Consider the following 18807-nt stretch of genomic DNA (forward strand, 5'->3'; position numbering starts at 1 on the left):
GACCTTCTCACCAAACTCGTGACCGAAGGACTAGCCAATCTAAAACCGCGATGTGATGTGCGTAACAATGCCACACCCAGCTGCACCCTGCACAACGATTTTCCAGCTAATGTACCACAGATCGATGTACCGGCAGCCTGAGCGATTGTTACTGGGTCAGGTTAATTACGCAATTAACCCTTCACACTGCCACCACCTCCTTTTTATACAGAGAAAGAGGAAACTCTGCAATATCAGCTATAACACTATAATGATTGAAATAATTGTCTGCATAATACGGTCATAACACACAGGCCTGTTATACAGAGGGTTAAACAAACAGTAGCGTCTCTGTAGAGGCAGGAATTCGTAAATTGCAATTAAGAGCTATAGAAACAATTCAAAACTTTCAGAAGGAAAGATTTATTACTAAAAGGTCAAACAGGTGCAATAAAAATATGTACAGAAAAAGATGTAACTAAGATAGATAGAGATTATATATATATATATATATATATAAACATACAGAGACCAACAGCACAGCAAAGAGATATCAGAGAGAGGTGAAAGGGTTAAGGTACCTGGGTTAGCAGATCCAAGTTTCAGAGCAGAAGGCAGGGGTCGCCCCAGGTGGTATTGATGTTAAAAATGGGAGACGTCTTCAACTTACACTTTTAGGCCTGACAGCCTATTTTGTAGCCCCCAGCAAGGGGTGTTTTTGAAATCAAGGACCAATCCCCGCTTAGGGCGTGGAGATATGGGTGGATGACTCAACTAGAGCAAAAATCTCCCCTCATATTTTGGTCCATAACGGTCTATCTGCACAAGGGACATTCCACACACGGGTAGATTATTATGCAGACAAGTCTAAGGATTAATTAGATATGAATTATGAAAGTGTACACTGAACGGTCCACGAGATCTATTTTTCTGCTTTCCTGTGTGTGCGAGACAAGGCGAGTGACCCATCATCGTCCATCTGACGATATGACCGGTTTTTATGTAAGAGTAAGATTGAACTCTTGATCCTGGCCGGTGTCTCACAAAAGCGCTAAGTATAGCGCCCTTTAAAAGGGGAAACCCAAGTATACTTAACGGGACCTGAAAGCTTGTGTCTTTATTAACCTAAAGCCGAACAAAACCCATCATCAATTTAACTGTTTTCCAAAACAGTTACATTCGAGGCATGCTGCGAATGATAACTGTCACAGCGGTTTGGCGCTCTCAACTGAACTATCATGCCATCGAATGGCTGGTGTCATAATTAATCACATATACAACACCTTGGCAATTGCAGATCAAACAGAGACTAAGATGGAAGCTTCCTTTTTTGTAAAGGATAGGAGGGTATAGTTCCGCTTTACCTCTTCACGTCGAGAGTACGCAAATATGTGGCCTCTCAGCGGCAGGGCCATGACGCCAGGATGCCACATATTTGCGTACCAAAATGTAAACAAACCCGTGTGCTCCCGACAGTTACCAGCACTTGACGGAAAACGCCTAGTTGCTACTTGTGATTAGGAGCTTTCCGATCATGTGACCTCTGTGACAGCCAATCATGGCAATCACATGATCATAAACCCCACCCCGCCTCCCAGCATCAGAAACTTCCTAAAAGGCCAAGAGGGGCCAGTGTTAAAGGGTAATCTACCCAATATAGGGTTTAACTTAATAACTAATCACTGCATTTGATCGGTCATTCCATTCAATGGCCAGAATATTCTGGCCACTGAAATGAATGAATACTGAAGCACTTAAATCACCTAGTGTTTAAGTGTGTTTACACGTGTAGAGACGCATCCACCATTTTTTTCTGCCCAAATGTTTCTCTCCTAGGTGAGATTTTGGTGCGTTCAAGTTTCTGCTCTTAAATGCCTGTAAACACCTATGTGTGCATGGGAGACATAGGCAAAGAGAGGGGCCTTTAGAAGCAGGAAAAAGGCAAACACCTGTAAAATGAGTATTTTTGTAGCGGCAATGTGCATGAAGCCTTAGGTTTAAGATACACTAGTTAGACTTCATTCATATGGGTACTATGGCCCATACTATGCGAATGAGCTGCACATCCTAACTTAACAAGCATGCAAGGGTGGGTGCAGTGCTCCGAATGCATGTCTGCATGCCATCAAATTAGGACGTGCAGCGGTGCCTCATACAGTGCCTGCCACAGAAACAGCAGTTCAGTCACCCAGTATGGGCCACGGTACATACCCAAACTTTTTTTTAGTTTAGGATGGAGTAGGGAAAGGTTAAACCTCTAGTTATTTTCAGACGTCCGTGCCCCGCCCGTTATTTTCAGACGTCCGTGCCCCGCCCGTTATTTTCAGACGTCCGTGCCCCGCCCGTTATTTTCAGACGCCCGTGCCCCGCCCGTTATTTTCAGACGCCCGTGCCCCGCCCGTTATTTTCAGACGCCCGTGCCCCGCCCGTTATTTTCAGACGCCCGTGCCCCGCCCGTTATTTTCAGACGCCCGTGCCCCGCCCGTTATTTTCAGACGCCCGTGCCCCGCCCGTTATTTTCAGACGCCCGTGCCCCGCCCGTTATTTTCAGACGTCCGTGTTAACAGGAAGTGAGAGGACATCTTCCCAAAGTGAAGGGAATTATGTAAGACAAGTGTCACCAGAACATTTGTCCCCATGGGAAGATGTTCCCTTGCCTCCTAATTTCATGGCGACTCTAAACCTCCTGATTTTTTTCCTTACTTGCTGTGACACTGAATATGGTCATTTTAACGGAACCGGAACCCAAACCGCACTTGGGTATTTTCCATTATACTGCAGCTTCCCTGTCCGAACACAAACCCCCGGACACCACCCGCTGATCATGCAGGAAATAAGACAGCACCACACTCTTCTTAAGACAGGAAGTCAACTCCTTTATTTTTACACAAACACAAGATATATACACAGGGCGGGGAAACACAACCAGGGACAGGAAACACATCATCAGCCCACCCCATCAGTGGGAAGGGCTACAGGAAACACATCATCAGCCTGCCCCATTAGTGGGAAGGGCTACAGGAAACACCCCCCCCCCCCAACCAAGACACAGAACAATGAGATGCAGCACCTGGCAGAGGACAATGGACAGCCACATGGCAGAGAACAAAGGACAACACACCAATACACAATATACATTTACATTCACACCCTGTACCCCTTAACAGGCACAGGGTGTGTTAAACATGAGAATTAGGGAAGATATAGGGGTCCCCCCACCCCCAAAAGTCACTCCCATAACAGTCATCAGGGCAGAAAGAAGTGAATCTCCCCAGTGGGAACACAGGCTGTTAAAAAAAATAGTTTGGCAGAGGGTCTGACCCTTCCCCACACCATCCAAAACCGGAACCTTACCTGTAATAAATAAAACACAAGTCCTCCCTGCCAATACATATCTGTGGGTCCTATCCTTGCATGCCTCTTTATTTTATCTCTTAACACCAATGGAGACCAAAAACATGGGACTGTATATTGACATAATAGAGCACACCCTGTTGGGGCTCCCAAGAGCCACCAAAAATGAAGGCACCTGGTTGCCATTTGTTAGTACAGATACACTCTAAGGCAGGAAGCCAAGTGCATTACCCAATCAACAGCTTGCCACTAGAGGGGGCATTTTTAAATCAGTATATGCAATACATTCTAAATATGGAACAGCAATCATATAACGTCATAGAAAAAAATGACTTTCCGCTAACATTTAATGAATCGCAGTGTTCTCAGTGAAGCATTACAATAGTCTCCCTTTACACAAAAGCCATTTCCGAACAAGCTGAGACATGGGAAATATTTGAAGCGCCTCCACTGTCTTCACATTCCACTATTGAAGCGAATCGCTCTGCTGGTGGATGGGCAGACAGTACAGAATGCGGGTCTCCTAATGCAAGTATTGCTGCATTTTTATGTACCAGCTAGGACAACTTCCCAAGGGTGGCATCTCATTGATATTTCCATGTTGGAGTTATCTTTATCTGCATAATAGGATGAAACGGGTAGGGGAAGCGTTTAGGTGTGTTAGCGGTTTATACGTTTTTTTTTCACAGTACATGAAGATAAAAAAAAGAATAAATATATAAAGAAGTTGTGAGCGCTATGAAAACAAAAAGCAGCCACAGCATCAAAAAGGATACCAAAAAGCCTTACAAACCATACAATATAAAAGATGCGGCGCTATAGATAAAATGTCCAAAATATCAATATATGGTGGTTTAGGTGATTAATGTGATCACAAAAGAGTTATATCACAAGCAAAGTGACATGCGGTGCAAAGCCAGTCTTTGTGACAATTATTTTTCTTCAAAGTGCTGCTTCCATGCAGTAAAACGTGAAAAGGATAAGGCTGTGCACTCACCAGATGCACAGTGTAACTGCGCATTTAGAGATATATTATCTCCACTAAATCCACAAATCGCTTCAAAAGGTCAGGTCAGGCCGGATATTCCTCCATCCGCTGAATGTTGCTAGTAATCCACGGTCTCTCTCTTAGGTGGCTCTATAGGTGATGAGTGACTCACCAAGGGCCACAAAGAAAGGAGACCAATAGCGTGATACCGTTTAAGGAATATTTATTTCATATACAGTATGATATAGGAAAACAAACAATCACTGACCATGAGGTGCATAGAAAGATGGCCGCCGGGACCTCCGTGGTGCCGGCGGCAGAGAGATAGTGACGCTGTAGCTCCTACCTTGACGCGTTTCGTGCTAACCGCACATCATCAAAGGGGATAAGCTTCAGCGTCTGCTCCCGACTGTATCCATTAAATAACGTGAATGGCGCATGCGCATTACGAACGCGCCATTTTCTATAAGAGATATGTCTCCATATCGGGCGCCATTTTGCCGGAGACCGACCTGATCTCACATGCGCGGGCGCCATTTTTAAAAACCATAGGTGTGTGTCACTAAATCACCAGGGAAACCAAATTTAAATGGGAAATAAACACTAAAAATTTATATAAAAAACAGATGAGCAATGCCAGGACTCGATCAATAATAAAACCCACACATGAGAATGGGATTGACGAGTACCTTCGCAAAACGCACCACTGCGCATGTGCAAGCTCATACTGGTATATATATATATGTATATATATATATATATATATATATATATATATATATATATATATATATATATATATATATATATATATATATATATATATATATATATATAAAGCTGATAATTTCTTGTACAAATATGAAATCATGATAAAGCCCGATAATCACAGTGGCACACACATTTCAATAAGACGAATACAGTCAAAACATGAATATAAATCATAAATATAGATAAAAACAATAATATCTGTAAAAACACATCATAATACATATAATCATATACACATATTGTCCCTAAATATTTTTTAAAAAATACAAAATACCACCACAGTATATCAAATATCATGAAACACCCAATATTTAAAAAATCTTAAAATCATTCTAAAAATCGCAATGACCAAAAACGCATCAATGTATGTATTTTTATATATATATACATCTATGTATATATATATATATATATATATATATAAATATATATATATATTTATATATATATATATATAAGAAAATTAAATCACCTGGGGCGACTATATAAAAAAGGCACAGAAATAAAATATAAAGACATATAAATCCATATAAACTACATATGAAGTCCAAAATTAGGGATAAAACCTGGAATCAAAAGCGTAATTCAGAAGTTTCAACTGTTATCTATAAAGCAGTTGATATCTATATCAACATTTAATCCTCTGGGATACATAGATCCCATCTCAAATATCCACTTTGTTTCCAATTGAGAAACAACCCTTTTCTTATTAGTACCTCTCCAATGATGATGTACAACATCTATAGCTGTAAATTTAAGTGACGATGGGTCCCTATTATGGCAAAGCCTATAATGTTTTGAAAGGGAATGTTCTTTAAATCCACGTTTTATGTTATATACGTGTTCACGTAGACGATCTCGCAGTCTCCTGGTAGTGCGACCTATATATTGCTTAGAACACGGACATTGGAGTAAATATACAACATATCTGGTATTACATGATATAAAGCTCTTAATATCATATTGCTTATTGGTAGAGGTAGAGGTAAATTGATCAATTTTCCTCTTACGATGGTTGCTACAAGTACAGATAACGCATTTATTACATGGAAAGAAACCCACTAGGTCATTAAAAAAAACTGAATCTTGGGGGGAGGGTCTATTACATTAGGCGCTATTCTGTTTCTCAAAGGAATAGCTCTTCTGAATGTGATTTCCGGTCTTTGTGGTAAGATTTTAGCGAGCGTTTGGTCTGCCATAAGAATTTTCCAGTTATTCCCAATAATTTTTGTAACACTTTTATAATGGGACGAGAAGGTTGTTACAAAAGGGCATACTTTGACAGATTTGTGTCTCGTGTTGTTACTGAGCATCATATCCCTGTCCATATTAGCAACCGATGTTAAAGTACATGAAAGTGAGGATTCATCATAACCTTTTTCGATGAATCTCTCTTTTAGTGTATCCGCTTGAGAAAAATATGTCTCAATATCTGTGCAATTACGACGAATCCTCAAGAACTGGCCTTTGCCAGTTGGTGGCAACTATTGACAGGAATATAGCCATTACGGTCCGTTTGCTTAAAGAAGGATTTGGTATTAATGGTCCCTTCATGATTCATTAACGTGAGATCTAAAAAGTTAATACTCACTGTACTGTATTCATATGTCAATGTAATATTTTTCGTATTATTATTCAAGGTAATAAAAAAATTTATAAGTGCCTGCTCGTCCCCTTTCCAAATCAATAAAATGTCATCAATGTACCTTTTATAAAAATACAATTCAGGCCAGTCACGAGAATAAATAATGTCCTCCTCCCACCTGGCCATAAACAAATTGGCCAGGCTGGGAGCGAACTTCGCTCCCATCGCTACACCAGTGGTTTGCAGATAAAATTTACCGTCAAACCAAAAGTAATTTTTGGTCATTGCGAATTGTAAAAGATCCATAATAAAAACTCTGTGAGGCAGGCATTTCATTAAGATCATTCAAATAAAATTCAACCGCTTCTATGCCATCATCATGTTTGATATTAGTGTATAATGACACTACATCTGCCGTCACTAAGAATGTAGAAGGTTCTATAGTTAAGCTCTTAATGTCCTGAAGGACCTGCTTAGTGTCCCTAAGGTAGGAAGGAGTTTTAGTGACTAAGGGCTGTAAAAAATAGTCTATGTACTGCCCTACCTTCGAACATAGAGAGCCTATTCCACTGATGATCGGTCGACCTGGAGGGTGAGTAGGATTTTTATGTACTTTGGGAAGTATATACATAATAGGCAATCTCGGACTAATAGGACACAGAAAGTCTCTCTCTTTTTTATTTAGAATATGGTCATCATAACCCTGTTTGATGAGAGATTTGAGAGATTTTTTATACTGTTTTAAAGGGTCATTTTTTAACGGATGATATGTATCTTTATCACTCAGTATATTGTATACCTCCTGTATATTACTTAAAACATTTATGGACAATTTAGATAGAGAACAAAAAATTAAGAAACGCAAGAAATATGCAAGAGACCATAAGGACTACTCTGAGAATCAAGTATTTAAATGGAAAACTAAAAAAGAGGATCCGCCTAATGTTCCGCAGTATAGTAATGCTGTTCCTCCACAAACTCCAAAACCGTATAGGATCAACCAATCTTTTTCACAGCAGGGCCAACATAGAACACCCAAGAGGCCTCATAATAACCAAGGGTATAATATACCCACTTATAATAGATATACACCTCTCTACCCTTTGCCTGATGAGAATGTTGGGCATAGGGATTATGAATGGTACCCTAAACAAGGGTATGATAACAGAAACTATAAGGGTTCTACTAAAAATATACGTGATTCCCAGAATAGACCATACCAGAATCAGACCAATAATTATTATAGACCTAATACACAGAATTTTCAACCAAGGAATAATGGTAGGACACCACAGAGATCCAATAATAATTGGAGAAACCCTGGTTATAGACCCCAGGGTCAACAGTATGAAAATACCAACTATAGGCAACCTCCCCCTAATGACTCTTATTATCATCAGAATGGGTGGAGGGATAATAATTATACACCAGTCCATTTTTTAGAGGAGGACAGGGTCCGCAAAAGAAGTATCCAACCAGAGGAAAAAGAGGAGGCAAGAGGGTCAACAAACCCAAAAAAACGGAAAATGTAAAAGGGAAAGGGATTTTTAATTTGAGTAGTATTATATTATCACCTCAGGAATTAAATTTACTTGACAGGGGTTTGAAATTTGCACCTGAGAATAAACTTAATAAATTTCAAACCTATATCGATGTTCAAAAATTTGTGAGGCAGGTTTCTCTTAAAAAATATTTTATGAATAATCCCATAGAAAGTAACTGTTCAAAAGGGACATTTAATTCAAACCTCAGGAACGCTTCATTATATAATCCTCCTCCACAGTCTCAAAATCATGTGAATGTATTTAGAGATATGGTACTGAAGGATCTTGCTGCGATTAAAATTAAGGATAATTATAAATATGATAATACCAGAATGGCTATGAATTCCCTTTTGAAAAAGAAGGATCTAGTCATACGTCCAGCTGACAAAGGTGGAGGTGTAGTAATATTAAACAAAAAGGATTATATACAGGAGGTATACAATATACTGAGTGATAAAGATACATATCATCCGTTAAAAAATGACCCTTTAAAACAGTATAAAAAATCTCTCAAATCTCTCATCAAACAGGGTTATGATGACCATATTCTAAATAAAAAAGAGAGAGACTTTCTGTGTCCTATTAGTCCGAGATTGCCTATTATGTATATACTTCCCAAAGTACATAAAAATCCTACTCACCCTCCAGGTCGACCGATCATCAGTGGAATAGGCTCTCTATGTTCGAAGGTAGGGCAGTACATAGACTATTTTTTACAGCCCTTAGTCACTAAAACTCCTTCCTACCTTAGGGACACTAAGCAGGTCCTTCAGGACATTAAGAGCTTAACTATAGAACCTTCTACATTCTTAGTGACGGCAGATGTAGTGTCATTATACACTAATATCAAACATGATGATGGCATAGAAGCGGTTGAATTTTATTTGAATGATCTTAATGAAATGCCTGCCTCACAGAAAGTTTTTATTATGGATCTTTTACAATTCGCAATGACCAAAAATTACTTTTGGTTTGACGGTAAATTTTATCTGCAAACCACTGGTGTAGCGATGGGAGCGAAGTTCGCTCCCAGCCTGGCCAATTTGTTTATGGCCAGGTGGGAGGAGGACATTATTTATTCTCGTGACTGGCCTGAATTGTATTTTTATAAAAGGTACATTGATGACATTTTATTGATTTGGAAAGGGGACGAGCAGGCACTTATAAATTTTTTTATTACCTTGAATAATAATACGAAAAATATTACATTGACATATGAATACAGTACAGTGAGTATTAACTTTTTAGATCTCACGTTAATGAATCATGAAGGGACCATTAATACCAAATCCTTTAAGCAAACGGACCGTAATGGCTATATTCCTGTCAATAGTTGCCACCATCCGGCATGGCTTTCAAACATTCCTAAAGGCCAGTTCTTGAGGATTCGTCGTAATTGCACAGATCTTGAGACATATTTTTCTCAAGCGGATACACTAAAAGAGAGATTCATCGAAAAAGGTTATGATGAATCCTCACTTTCATGTACTTTAACATCGGTTGCTAATATGGACAGGGATATGATGCTCAGTAACAACACGAGACACAAATCTGTCAAAGTATGCCCTTTTGTAACAACCTTCTCGTCCCAATATAAAAGTGTTACAAAAATTATTGGGAATAACTGGAAAATTCTTATGGCAGACCAAACGCTAGCTAAAATCTTACCACAAAGACCGGAAATCACATTCAGAAGAGCTATTCCTTTGAGAAACAGAATAGCGCCTAATGTAATAGACCCTCCCCCCAAGATTCAGTTTTTTAATGACCTAGTGGGTTTCTTTCCATGTAATAAATGCGTTATCTGTACTTGTAGCAACCATCGTAAGAGGAAAATTGATCAATTTACCTCTACCTCTACCAATAAGCAATATGATATTAAGAGCTTTATATCATGTAATACCAGATATGTTGTATATTTACTCCAATGTCCGTGTTCTAAGCAATATATAGGTCGCACTACCAGGAGACTGCGAGATCGTCTACGTGAACACGTATATAACATAAAACGTGGATTTAAAGAACATTCCCTTTCAAAACATTATAGGCTTTGCCATAATAGGGACCCATCGTCACTTAAATTTACAGCTATAGATGTTGTACATCATCATTGGAGAGGTACTAATAAGAAAAGGGTTGTTTCTCAATTGGAAACAAAGTGGATATTTGAGATGGGATCTATGTATCCCAGAGGATTAAATGTTGATATAGATATCAACTGCTTTATAGATAACAGTTGAAACTTCTGAATTACGCTTTTGATTCCATGGTTTTTAAAAATGGCGTCCGCGCATGTGAGATCAGGTCGGTCTCCGGCAAAATGGCGCCCGATAGAGACATATCTCTTATAGAAAATGGCGCGTTCGTAATGCGCATGCGCCATTCACGTTATTTAATGGATACAGTCGGGAGCAGACGCTGAAGCTTATCCCCTTTGATGATGTGCGGTTAGCACGAAACGCGTCAAGGTAGGAGCTACAGCGTCACTATCTCTCTGCCGCCGGCACCACGGAGGTCCCGGCGGCCATCTTTCTATGCACCTCATGGTCAGTGATTGTTTGTTTTCCTATATCATACTGTATATGAAATAAATATTCCTTAAACGGTATCACGCTATTGGTCTCCTTTCTTTGTGGCCCTTGGTGAGTCACTCATCACCTATAGAGCCACCTAAGAGAGAGACCGTGCATTACTAGCAACATTCAGCGGATGGAGGAATATCCGGCCTGACCTGACCTTTTGAAGCCATTTGTGGATTTAGTGGAGATAATATATCTCTAAATGCGCAGTTACACTGTGCATCTGGTGAGTGCACAGCCTTATCCTTTTCACGTTTTACTGCATGGAAGCAGCACTTTGAAGAAAAATTAATTGTCACAAAGACTGGCTTTGCACCGCATGTCACTTTGCTTGTGATATAACTCTTTTGTGATCACATTAATCACCTAAACCACCATATATTGATATTTTGGACATTTTATCTATAGCGCCGCATCTTTTATATTGTATTATAAAAAAAAGAATGCTTGAGAGAAGCTGTTAGGAGCATTTAGAAGCATTTAGGAATGTTCAGCATTTTTTTTTCTGTCAAATTTTTTGTCTGCTCCTAAACTCTGATGCTTGATAAACGCTTCTAGCATAAAATAGTGTGTATGGACAGGATAACAGCTTCTGGGAACATAAAAAAATGTTCATAATAGCTTCTAGGAGCTTAAGGTGTTACTAATCCCAGGGCCCTGCATCCACTGTACCCGGTCTCCCCGGACCCTGCATTCCCTGTGTCCGGTCTCCCCGGACCCTGCATTCCCTGTGTCCGGTCTCCCCGGACCCTGCATTCCCTGTGTCCGGTCTCCCCGGACCCTGCATTCCCTGTGTCCGGTCTCCCCGGACCCTGCATTCCCTGTGTCCGGTCTCCCCGGACCCTGCATTCCCTGTGTCCGGTCTCCCCGGACCCTGCATTCCCTGTGTCCGGTCTCCCCGGACCCTGCATTCCCTGTGTCCGGTCTCCCCGGACCCTGCATTCCCTGTGTCCGGTCTCCCCGGACCCTGCATTCCCTGTGTCCGGTCTCCCCGGACCCTGCATTCCCTGTGTCCGGTCTCCCCGGACCCTGCATCCGGTCTCCCCGGACCCTGCATTCCCTGTGTCCGGTCTCCCCGGACCCTGCATTCCCTGTGTCCGGTCTCCCAGGACCCTGCATTCCCTGTGTCCGGTCTCCCCGGACCCTGCATTCACTATGTCCGGTCTCCCCGGACCCTGCATTCACTATGTCCGGTCTCCCCGGACCCTGCATTCACTATGTCCGGTCTCCCCGGACCCTGCATTCACTATGTCCGGTCTCCCCGGACCCTGCATTCACTATGTCCGGTCTCCCCGGACCCTGCATTCACTATGTCCGGTCTCCCCGGACCCTGCATTCACTATGTCCGGTCTCCCCGGACCCTGCATTCACTATGTCCGGTCTCCCCGGACCCTGCATTCACTATGTCCGGTCTCCCCGGACCCTGCACTCACTATATCCAGTCTCCCCGGACCCTGCATTTACTATATCTTGTCTCCCCGAACCCTGCATTCACTATATCTGGTCTCCCACAGTACACACAACATGGAAGTGCAATTATTTTAGTATATATGAACTGCTAAATACCTTTTCTCATCAGCAGTATATAGCAGTCTTGTGACTTCTATCAGTGTCCAGCTGAGCACTGGTTAAAGCTTGTAGGGGGCGATTTCCTTCTCCTCTCACTGCCCTATGAGTCTGCATAACCCCTGACCCTGTCTGGACAGTGCTGATTGGCCCTGTGCTTATCACATGCATTCTCCCAAAAAGAAAAAAAAAACAAAAAACTACACACCAAAACTCAGCATGTGCAGCTTGCCCCCAAGGCTCTGCTCTATCAGCAGATGGGTTGAGGACAGCAGAAGAAGGGGAGGATCAGAGAAGACAGGATCAAACAGCCTTTCTACACAATGCACAAAGGGGATTAACCCCTTAGGTTCCACAGTGAGTATAACAAGCATGCTTTACTGCATATACAGACTGATTGTACTGTTGTGTGTTTAAGAACACTTTAAAAGGACACTTGTGTGCTTGCTCCAGTAAAATGCTATTATTTTATTATGTATCAGCCCATGTGCATTGTGGTATCAGTTACTTTCCTGTACTTGCAGGCTCTTTTAACCCTTTTGCTGCCACTGGCATAATTATTATTATTATACATAAGGCTTACCATGGCAGCAATGGAGGAACGTACAGAAATTTCCAGCTGCTATAGTGTGCATACTTCCTCAGCCAACATTCAGCTTCTCTGTGGGAGTGCTTCAAGTGATATTGTGATAGCAGAAAAAAAAAAAAAAAAAAAAAAACACACCATACACACACCATCCCACAACCACACACATACAAACACATACGTTAGTGTCATGTGCGCCCACATACAAACACAACAATTGCACTAAACTAATTAGGCATCACCAAGCAAGCTGGAGTGAAAGCAGTAAATCTAAGGCCATTAATCACTCTAAACCAGGGGTAGGCAACCTTAAACAGGTGGAGATCTACCTGAACAACATGGGAGAAGTCAAAGATCACCAGGCACGGTGTCACCTCCCCACACCTCACCACTAATAGGCGTACTACCGTGTCACAATCGCGTGCATTGCATGGCAATCGTGCATTTAAATCAGGTGGTGAGGAGGAAATATATCGCCTCCTCACTACCTGTCAAACACACTTGGATCGCTTTTCAGCGGAGCAGCAGTGCCTGCTGCACACGTGAATGAGACCTTTGTTGCATTCGGCAGCAGCACTGTTAGGATGTGTTCTCATATAAAGTTAGGGAGTGGTAAACCTCTGTGGTTGAGTCCCGGTTTTACTGCCCACAATCCCTACCCACTTTAGCATCCAAAGGTGTAAACAATCCGCAGTAGGAAATACACCCCCTGTTGCTTTTGGTGGGTGCTACAGCCTGTCAATCAAGACCCACTCAAGTAAAATGGGGCCACTCTTCAAGCGTCCAGCAATCGCATGCTTCTATGGGGTCCAAGGGGTTAAAGTAGGTGAATAGAACGCAACACAATGCTGCCTGTTTAACCCCTTATTTGCTGTACTGGACAAGGTTGCAGGGCAATTGCAGAGCAGCCTCATTCACTTGAATGGGTCATGCTTGGTAGGTGCTACACCCACCATCCATGACAGGGCGTAGGAGCCAGTACTACAGAGGAGACATCGGCTTATGCGGCTCATGCTCCATACTACACCTCCAACTTTACAAGTAGTCCCTCTGCACTGCACACTGATGCTCTGGGATGGCGGGTAAGCAAGCTCAGGCCGAGATCTACTGGTAGAACACAATCTACTGGTTGATGACCCCCCAGTCTAAACTGATGACCTGTAAAGGTTAGGGTTGCCACCTCACCCCTTTAAACCCGAACACATATTAATGACACAGGTTCTGGGGCTAATTTAATTTCTTGGAGCCAGCCGAATGCAAATGAGCGGCCCCCTGGCATCTGGACCTAGACGCCGAGCGGCCACACATTTGCATTCTATTAAAAACACACACACACACACACACGTATAGATAGATATAGATAGAGAGAGAGTTATTTTATAATATAATATTTATTTTTATTGTTTTTGTAGAAATATATTGAATATGGCCAAACGATTGGATGAACACGGGCCAAGAAGCCTAAGGCTAAGTTCACATCTCTGCGTTCGCAGGAGGGCCCAGTCATTTGAATGGACTCCCGTGCCCGTCACACACAGGGAAGAAGTTCCTGCACTTCTTCGGAAACCGCAGCCCACACGGGAACCTTGGTTCCCAGTACGGTTGTGATTTCAAGTGCGGGCTGAATGCCATTAGAATTAATGGCACCCGCCCGCGGGTCTGCATTCCTCTGTGTGGGTGGTGCGGCTGCACGGATTTTTGTGCGGATCCGCAGCGCACCACCCGCACAGATGTGGATAAAGGAACATTGGGGAGAGCACATTTCAGAAATCACCATAAGCTGTTGTATTGAACACCGCATCAGACAAGCAGAGCGGTACAGGACAGCCGAGGAGATACAAATACACAACTAGCTGACTTCCTGTACCAGTAATCCCAAACGCGAAAAATGACAACCCGTCCTCCTGCCGCGGAGCACAGCTGCGCAGAGCAATACATCGCAGCGAGCGGCACACACGCCAGTCTCTGCACTTCTACATACCAAGCTCTGCAGGTTACACGCGGCTCCTTCATGTGATGGAACTTTTAGGTGGAGCGGTTCTGAATTGCCAACAAGGAAATCAGACGGTAGACTATTTGCCGCATTCGGTTATCGGAAATAAACAGCGAAGCGCCGAGGCTTTTGTATCTGTGGTTTGACCGGAGGTTGTGTGAAGACAACGGCTCTAAAAGCATTCAACATCATTATCTGTTACATAATTACAAGCAGCAGGAGATCCCCTCGGCATGGAGATGCCTCTCTCTGCACAGCCACAGGAGTGTGTCAATAAATCATAGACTTGGCAGCTCTGCAGAGAAGCAATATTCTACCAGCGTCCACGCGTGTATGTGCGCACGCAACCCATAACGGCGCGGCGGGAGGGGGACGAAGAATGGCACTCACCTTGACACTGGAATCCCTGCTTCCCGAAACCCCTGCAAGAGAGCAGAAACAAGAGCGGGTGTCACTTCACTGAACACAACTCGGCTGTTCCTAAAGGGAATCAAAAGTCTTTATTTATAAACATTTCAGATTCATGTATACAATTTACAGTTCTCCTTGTCAGATGTACATTATTATTATACAGTATTTATATAGCGCCAATAGGTTTGCTCAGCGCTGTACATTATAGTGGGGGACAGAACATGAGACAGTACAGTACAATACAATACACGAGGGGTTCGAGGGCCCTGCTCTTTCGAGCTTACAATCTAGGAGGGAGGGGGTAGAGGTACAGGAGGAAGTGGCTGTGGGGGATGGAGTGGTAGGAGGAGTGGAGGAGATCGGCTGTTAGGTGAGGGTGGGGTAGGCTTCCCTGAAGAGATGGGTTTTCAGGGTGCGCCTAAAGGTGAGGAGGGAAGGTGGCAGTCTGATAGATTGGGGTAGAGAGTTCCAGAGGATGGGGGAAGTCCTGCAGTCGGGTGTGGGAGGTGGAGACCAGGGAGCTAGAAAGTAGGAGGACTTGTGAGGAGCGAAAACTACGGGTAGGGTGGTATTTGGGTATCAGGTCGGTGAGGTAGTTTGGGGCAGCGTTATGAATGGCTTTGTATGTCTGTGTTAGTAGTTTGAATTTTATGCGTTGGGCAATCGGAAGCCAGTGGAGGGATTGGCAGAGGGGGGTGGCGGATACGAAACGGTTGGTAAGGTGGATGAGTCTGGCCGCTGAGTTCAGGATATACTGAAACGGGGATAGTCTGCGATGAGGTAGGCCAGTGAGGAGGGAGTTGCAGTAGTCCAGGCGTGAGATGATGAGGGAGTGTATGAGTTTAGTAGTGTCTGGGGTTAGGAATGAACGTATTTTGGAGATGTTGCAGAGGTGGAGCCTGCATGAGTTTGCCAATGATAGGACATGGGGTTGGAAGGAAAGGTCTGAGTCTAGAGTGACACCTAGAACTTTGGCTTGCGGGGTGGGACTGATGGTGGTGTTGTTGGTCGTGATGGAGAGGGTGGGGTGGGGGCTGGGGGGAAAATTAGGAGCTCAGTTTTGGAAAGGTTCAATTTGAGGCAATGGAGCGACATCCAGTCTGATATGTCGTTCAGTAGGTGGGTGATGCGGGCAGAGACTGAAGGGGTGAGGCGAGGGGTGGAGAGGTAAATTTGCATGTCATCGGCGTAAAGGTGATAGTTGAAGCTGTGGGAGTGTATCAGTTTGCCGAGGGAGGAGGTGTAGATGGAGAAGAGAAGGGGCCCGAGGACAGAGCCTTCGGGGACCCCAACAGAGAGGGGGAGAGAGGGGGAGGTGGCAGCGTTATAGGTAATGCTGGAGGAGACCAGATACAGTGAATGCAGGGTCCGGGAAGACCAGATACAGTGAATGCAGGGTCCGGGAAGACCAGATATAGTGAATGCAGGGTCCGGGAAGACCAGATACAGTGAATGCAGGGTCCGGGAAGACCAGATACAGTGAATGCAGGGTCCGGGAAGACCAGATACAGTGAATGCAGGGTCCGAGGAGACAAGATACAGGGAATGCAGGGTCTGGGGAGACCAGATACAGTGAATGCGGGGTCCGAGGTTTCGTAATACTTTAATGTTTTTACAAATTACATTTGTTTTTCAATCTGTAACTTTCTGTCAAATTCAATGCAATATAGCAACCTGGAGGTGAGGTCTACAGAACATCCCAAAAATGTAATTTCCTGCTTCTGTAATCGGCTCACTGATTTTCCAATCAAAAAAAAAAAAAAAAATCAGGCAATGAAATTTAAGGCATCCTGTACAATATGAAGTTCAGCTTTGCAGAGATACTCCCTAACAGTTAAACTCACCTAAAAGGGATGCAGACACTACAAGGTTTGTCATTACCACACCGGGAGGGTACCATGCCATTATAATGCACCAGACCCTCCCATTCAGAATTAGCCGGCACTAAACATGGCGGAACAAACAGCTATTTCTTCAGAGCAACAAAAGGTAATCTGCTACAAAAGGTTTATTACAATCCTTCCACTGAACAATGATCACTCAGGTCGCTTTTTTTTTCCCCCTCAACAAAAGTGGAGTTACTCTTTAATGTCTAGTCTGGTTCACCTGTGTCTATGGGGTTGTTTTACCAAAGGCAAATAGCCTGTTCACTTAGCAAAGGAAGTTAACACTTTGCAGGGAGATTTTCCCCAGAGGGCAAGCTCTGCTGACTTCCATCATTTACAGCGGAGTTCCAGTCAGTTTTGTGCTTATTAAAAGTCAGCAGATACAAAAACTGTAGCTGCTGACTTTTAATAAACGCACACTTACCTGTCCCAGGGTCCAGCGATGTTCTCACCCCCACCGTCCCTTCTCTGCCTCTTCTCTCCCTGGCGCCCTCATCACAACTGTGGGCACCAGGCTGTGACAGCTTGCGGTTTCACAGCCGGGTGCCCACTGTGCATGCGAGTTGTGCTGCACACAGTCTCATTGGTCCGGCAGTCTTTTGGGACCTGTGAAGGGTCCCAGGAGACTGTGGGAGCCGAAATTCCAGCTCACTTTACAACTGAGCCGGAAGTGTGAGCGGGTACCCGTCAAAACCATGTACCTGCACCCCCCCCCCTAAAAAAAGGTGCCAAATATGGCAGTGGGGGGGGGGGAGAGAGGAGGCAAATAAGCGGAGATTCCACTTTTGAGTGCAACTCCGCTTAAGCCCAGATTCACACTACAGAGGTGCGGTAAATCTCATGTGATTCGCGCAGGGACCGCACTCCTCTACAAATCAAATGCGATTTATGTGCGGTGCAATTGGAGCCGTACATTTTGTATGGCTCTATTCACACCACGCCCACACCACAAACCTGCAGTACCCTTTTATTGGTCCGTACTGGAATCGGATCGCATCGGTATTCACACCTATGCGATCCGATTCTGCACATCGCACTGCATTTTGCAGACCAATGTCAGGGTGTTATTTATTTCAGGTACTTATATAGCGCCGTCAATTTACGCAGCACTTTACATATATATTTTACATTCACATCAGTCACTAACCCTCAAGGGGTGTACAATCTAAGGTCCCCAACCCTCAAGGGGCGTACAATCTAAGGTCCCCAACCCTCAAGGGGCGTACAATCTAAGGTCCCCAACCCTCAAGGGGCGTACAATCTAAGGTCCCCAACCCTCAAGGGGCGTACAATCTAAGGTCCCCAACCCTCAAAGGGCGTACAATCTAAGGTCCCTAACCCTCAAGGGGCGTACAATCTAAGGTCCCTAACTCACATTTATTCATACACATACTAGGGACAATATAGACAGGAGCCAATTCACTTACCAGCATGTCTTCGGAGAGTGGGAGGAAACTGGAGTACCCGGAGGAAACCCACACAGGCACAACATGCAAGCTCCAGGCAGGTGGTGCCATGGTTGGGATTTGAACCAACGACCTGCGTACTGCCAGGTGGAAGTGCTA

The 18807-nt window shown here is 43.6% G+C and overlaps 1 protein-coding gene across 1 annotated transcript in view; it reads right to left on the reverse strand.

Moving 5' to 3' along the window:
* PRKCB (protein kinase C beta) overlaps positions 1-18807 on the reverse strand; it is a 348363-nt gene that overhangs the window by 309945 nt on the left and 19611 nt on the right. Inside the window, exon 2 of the mRNA XM_089682410.1 lies at positions 15336-15367. Within this exon, the coding sequence (XP_089538536.1) occupies positions 15336-15367 (32 nt within the window). The remainder of the gene's footprint in view (positions 1-15335; positions 15368-18807) is intronic.

The sequence above is a fragment of the Staurois parvus genome, unplaced genomic scaffold, assembly GCF_062004578.1.
Source record: "Staurois parvus isolate SC_StPar_1 unplaced genomic scaffold, SC_StPar_1.0 ptg000289l, whole genome shotgun sequence".
Classification (NCBI taxonomy): Eukaryota; Metazoa; Chordata; class Amphibia; order Anura; family Ranidae; genus Staurois; species Staurois parvus.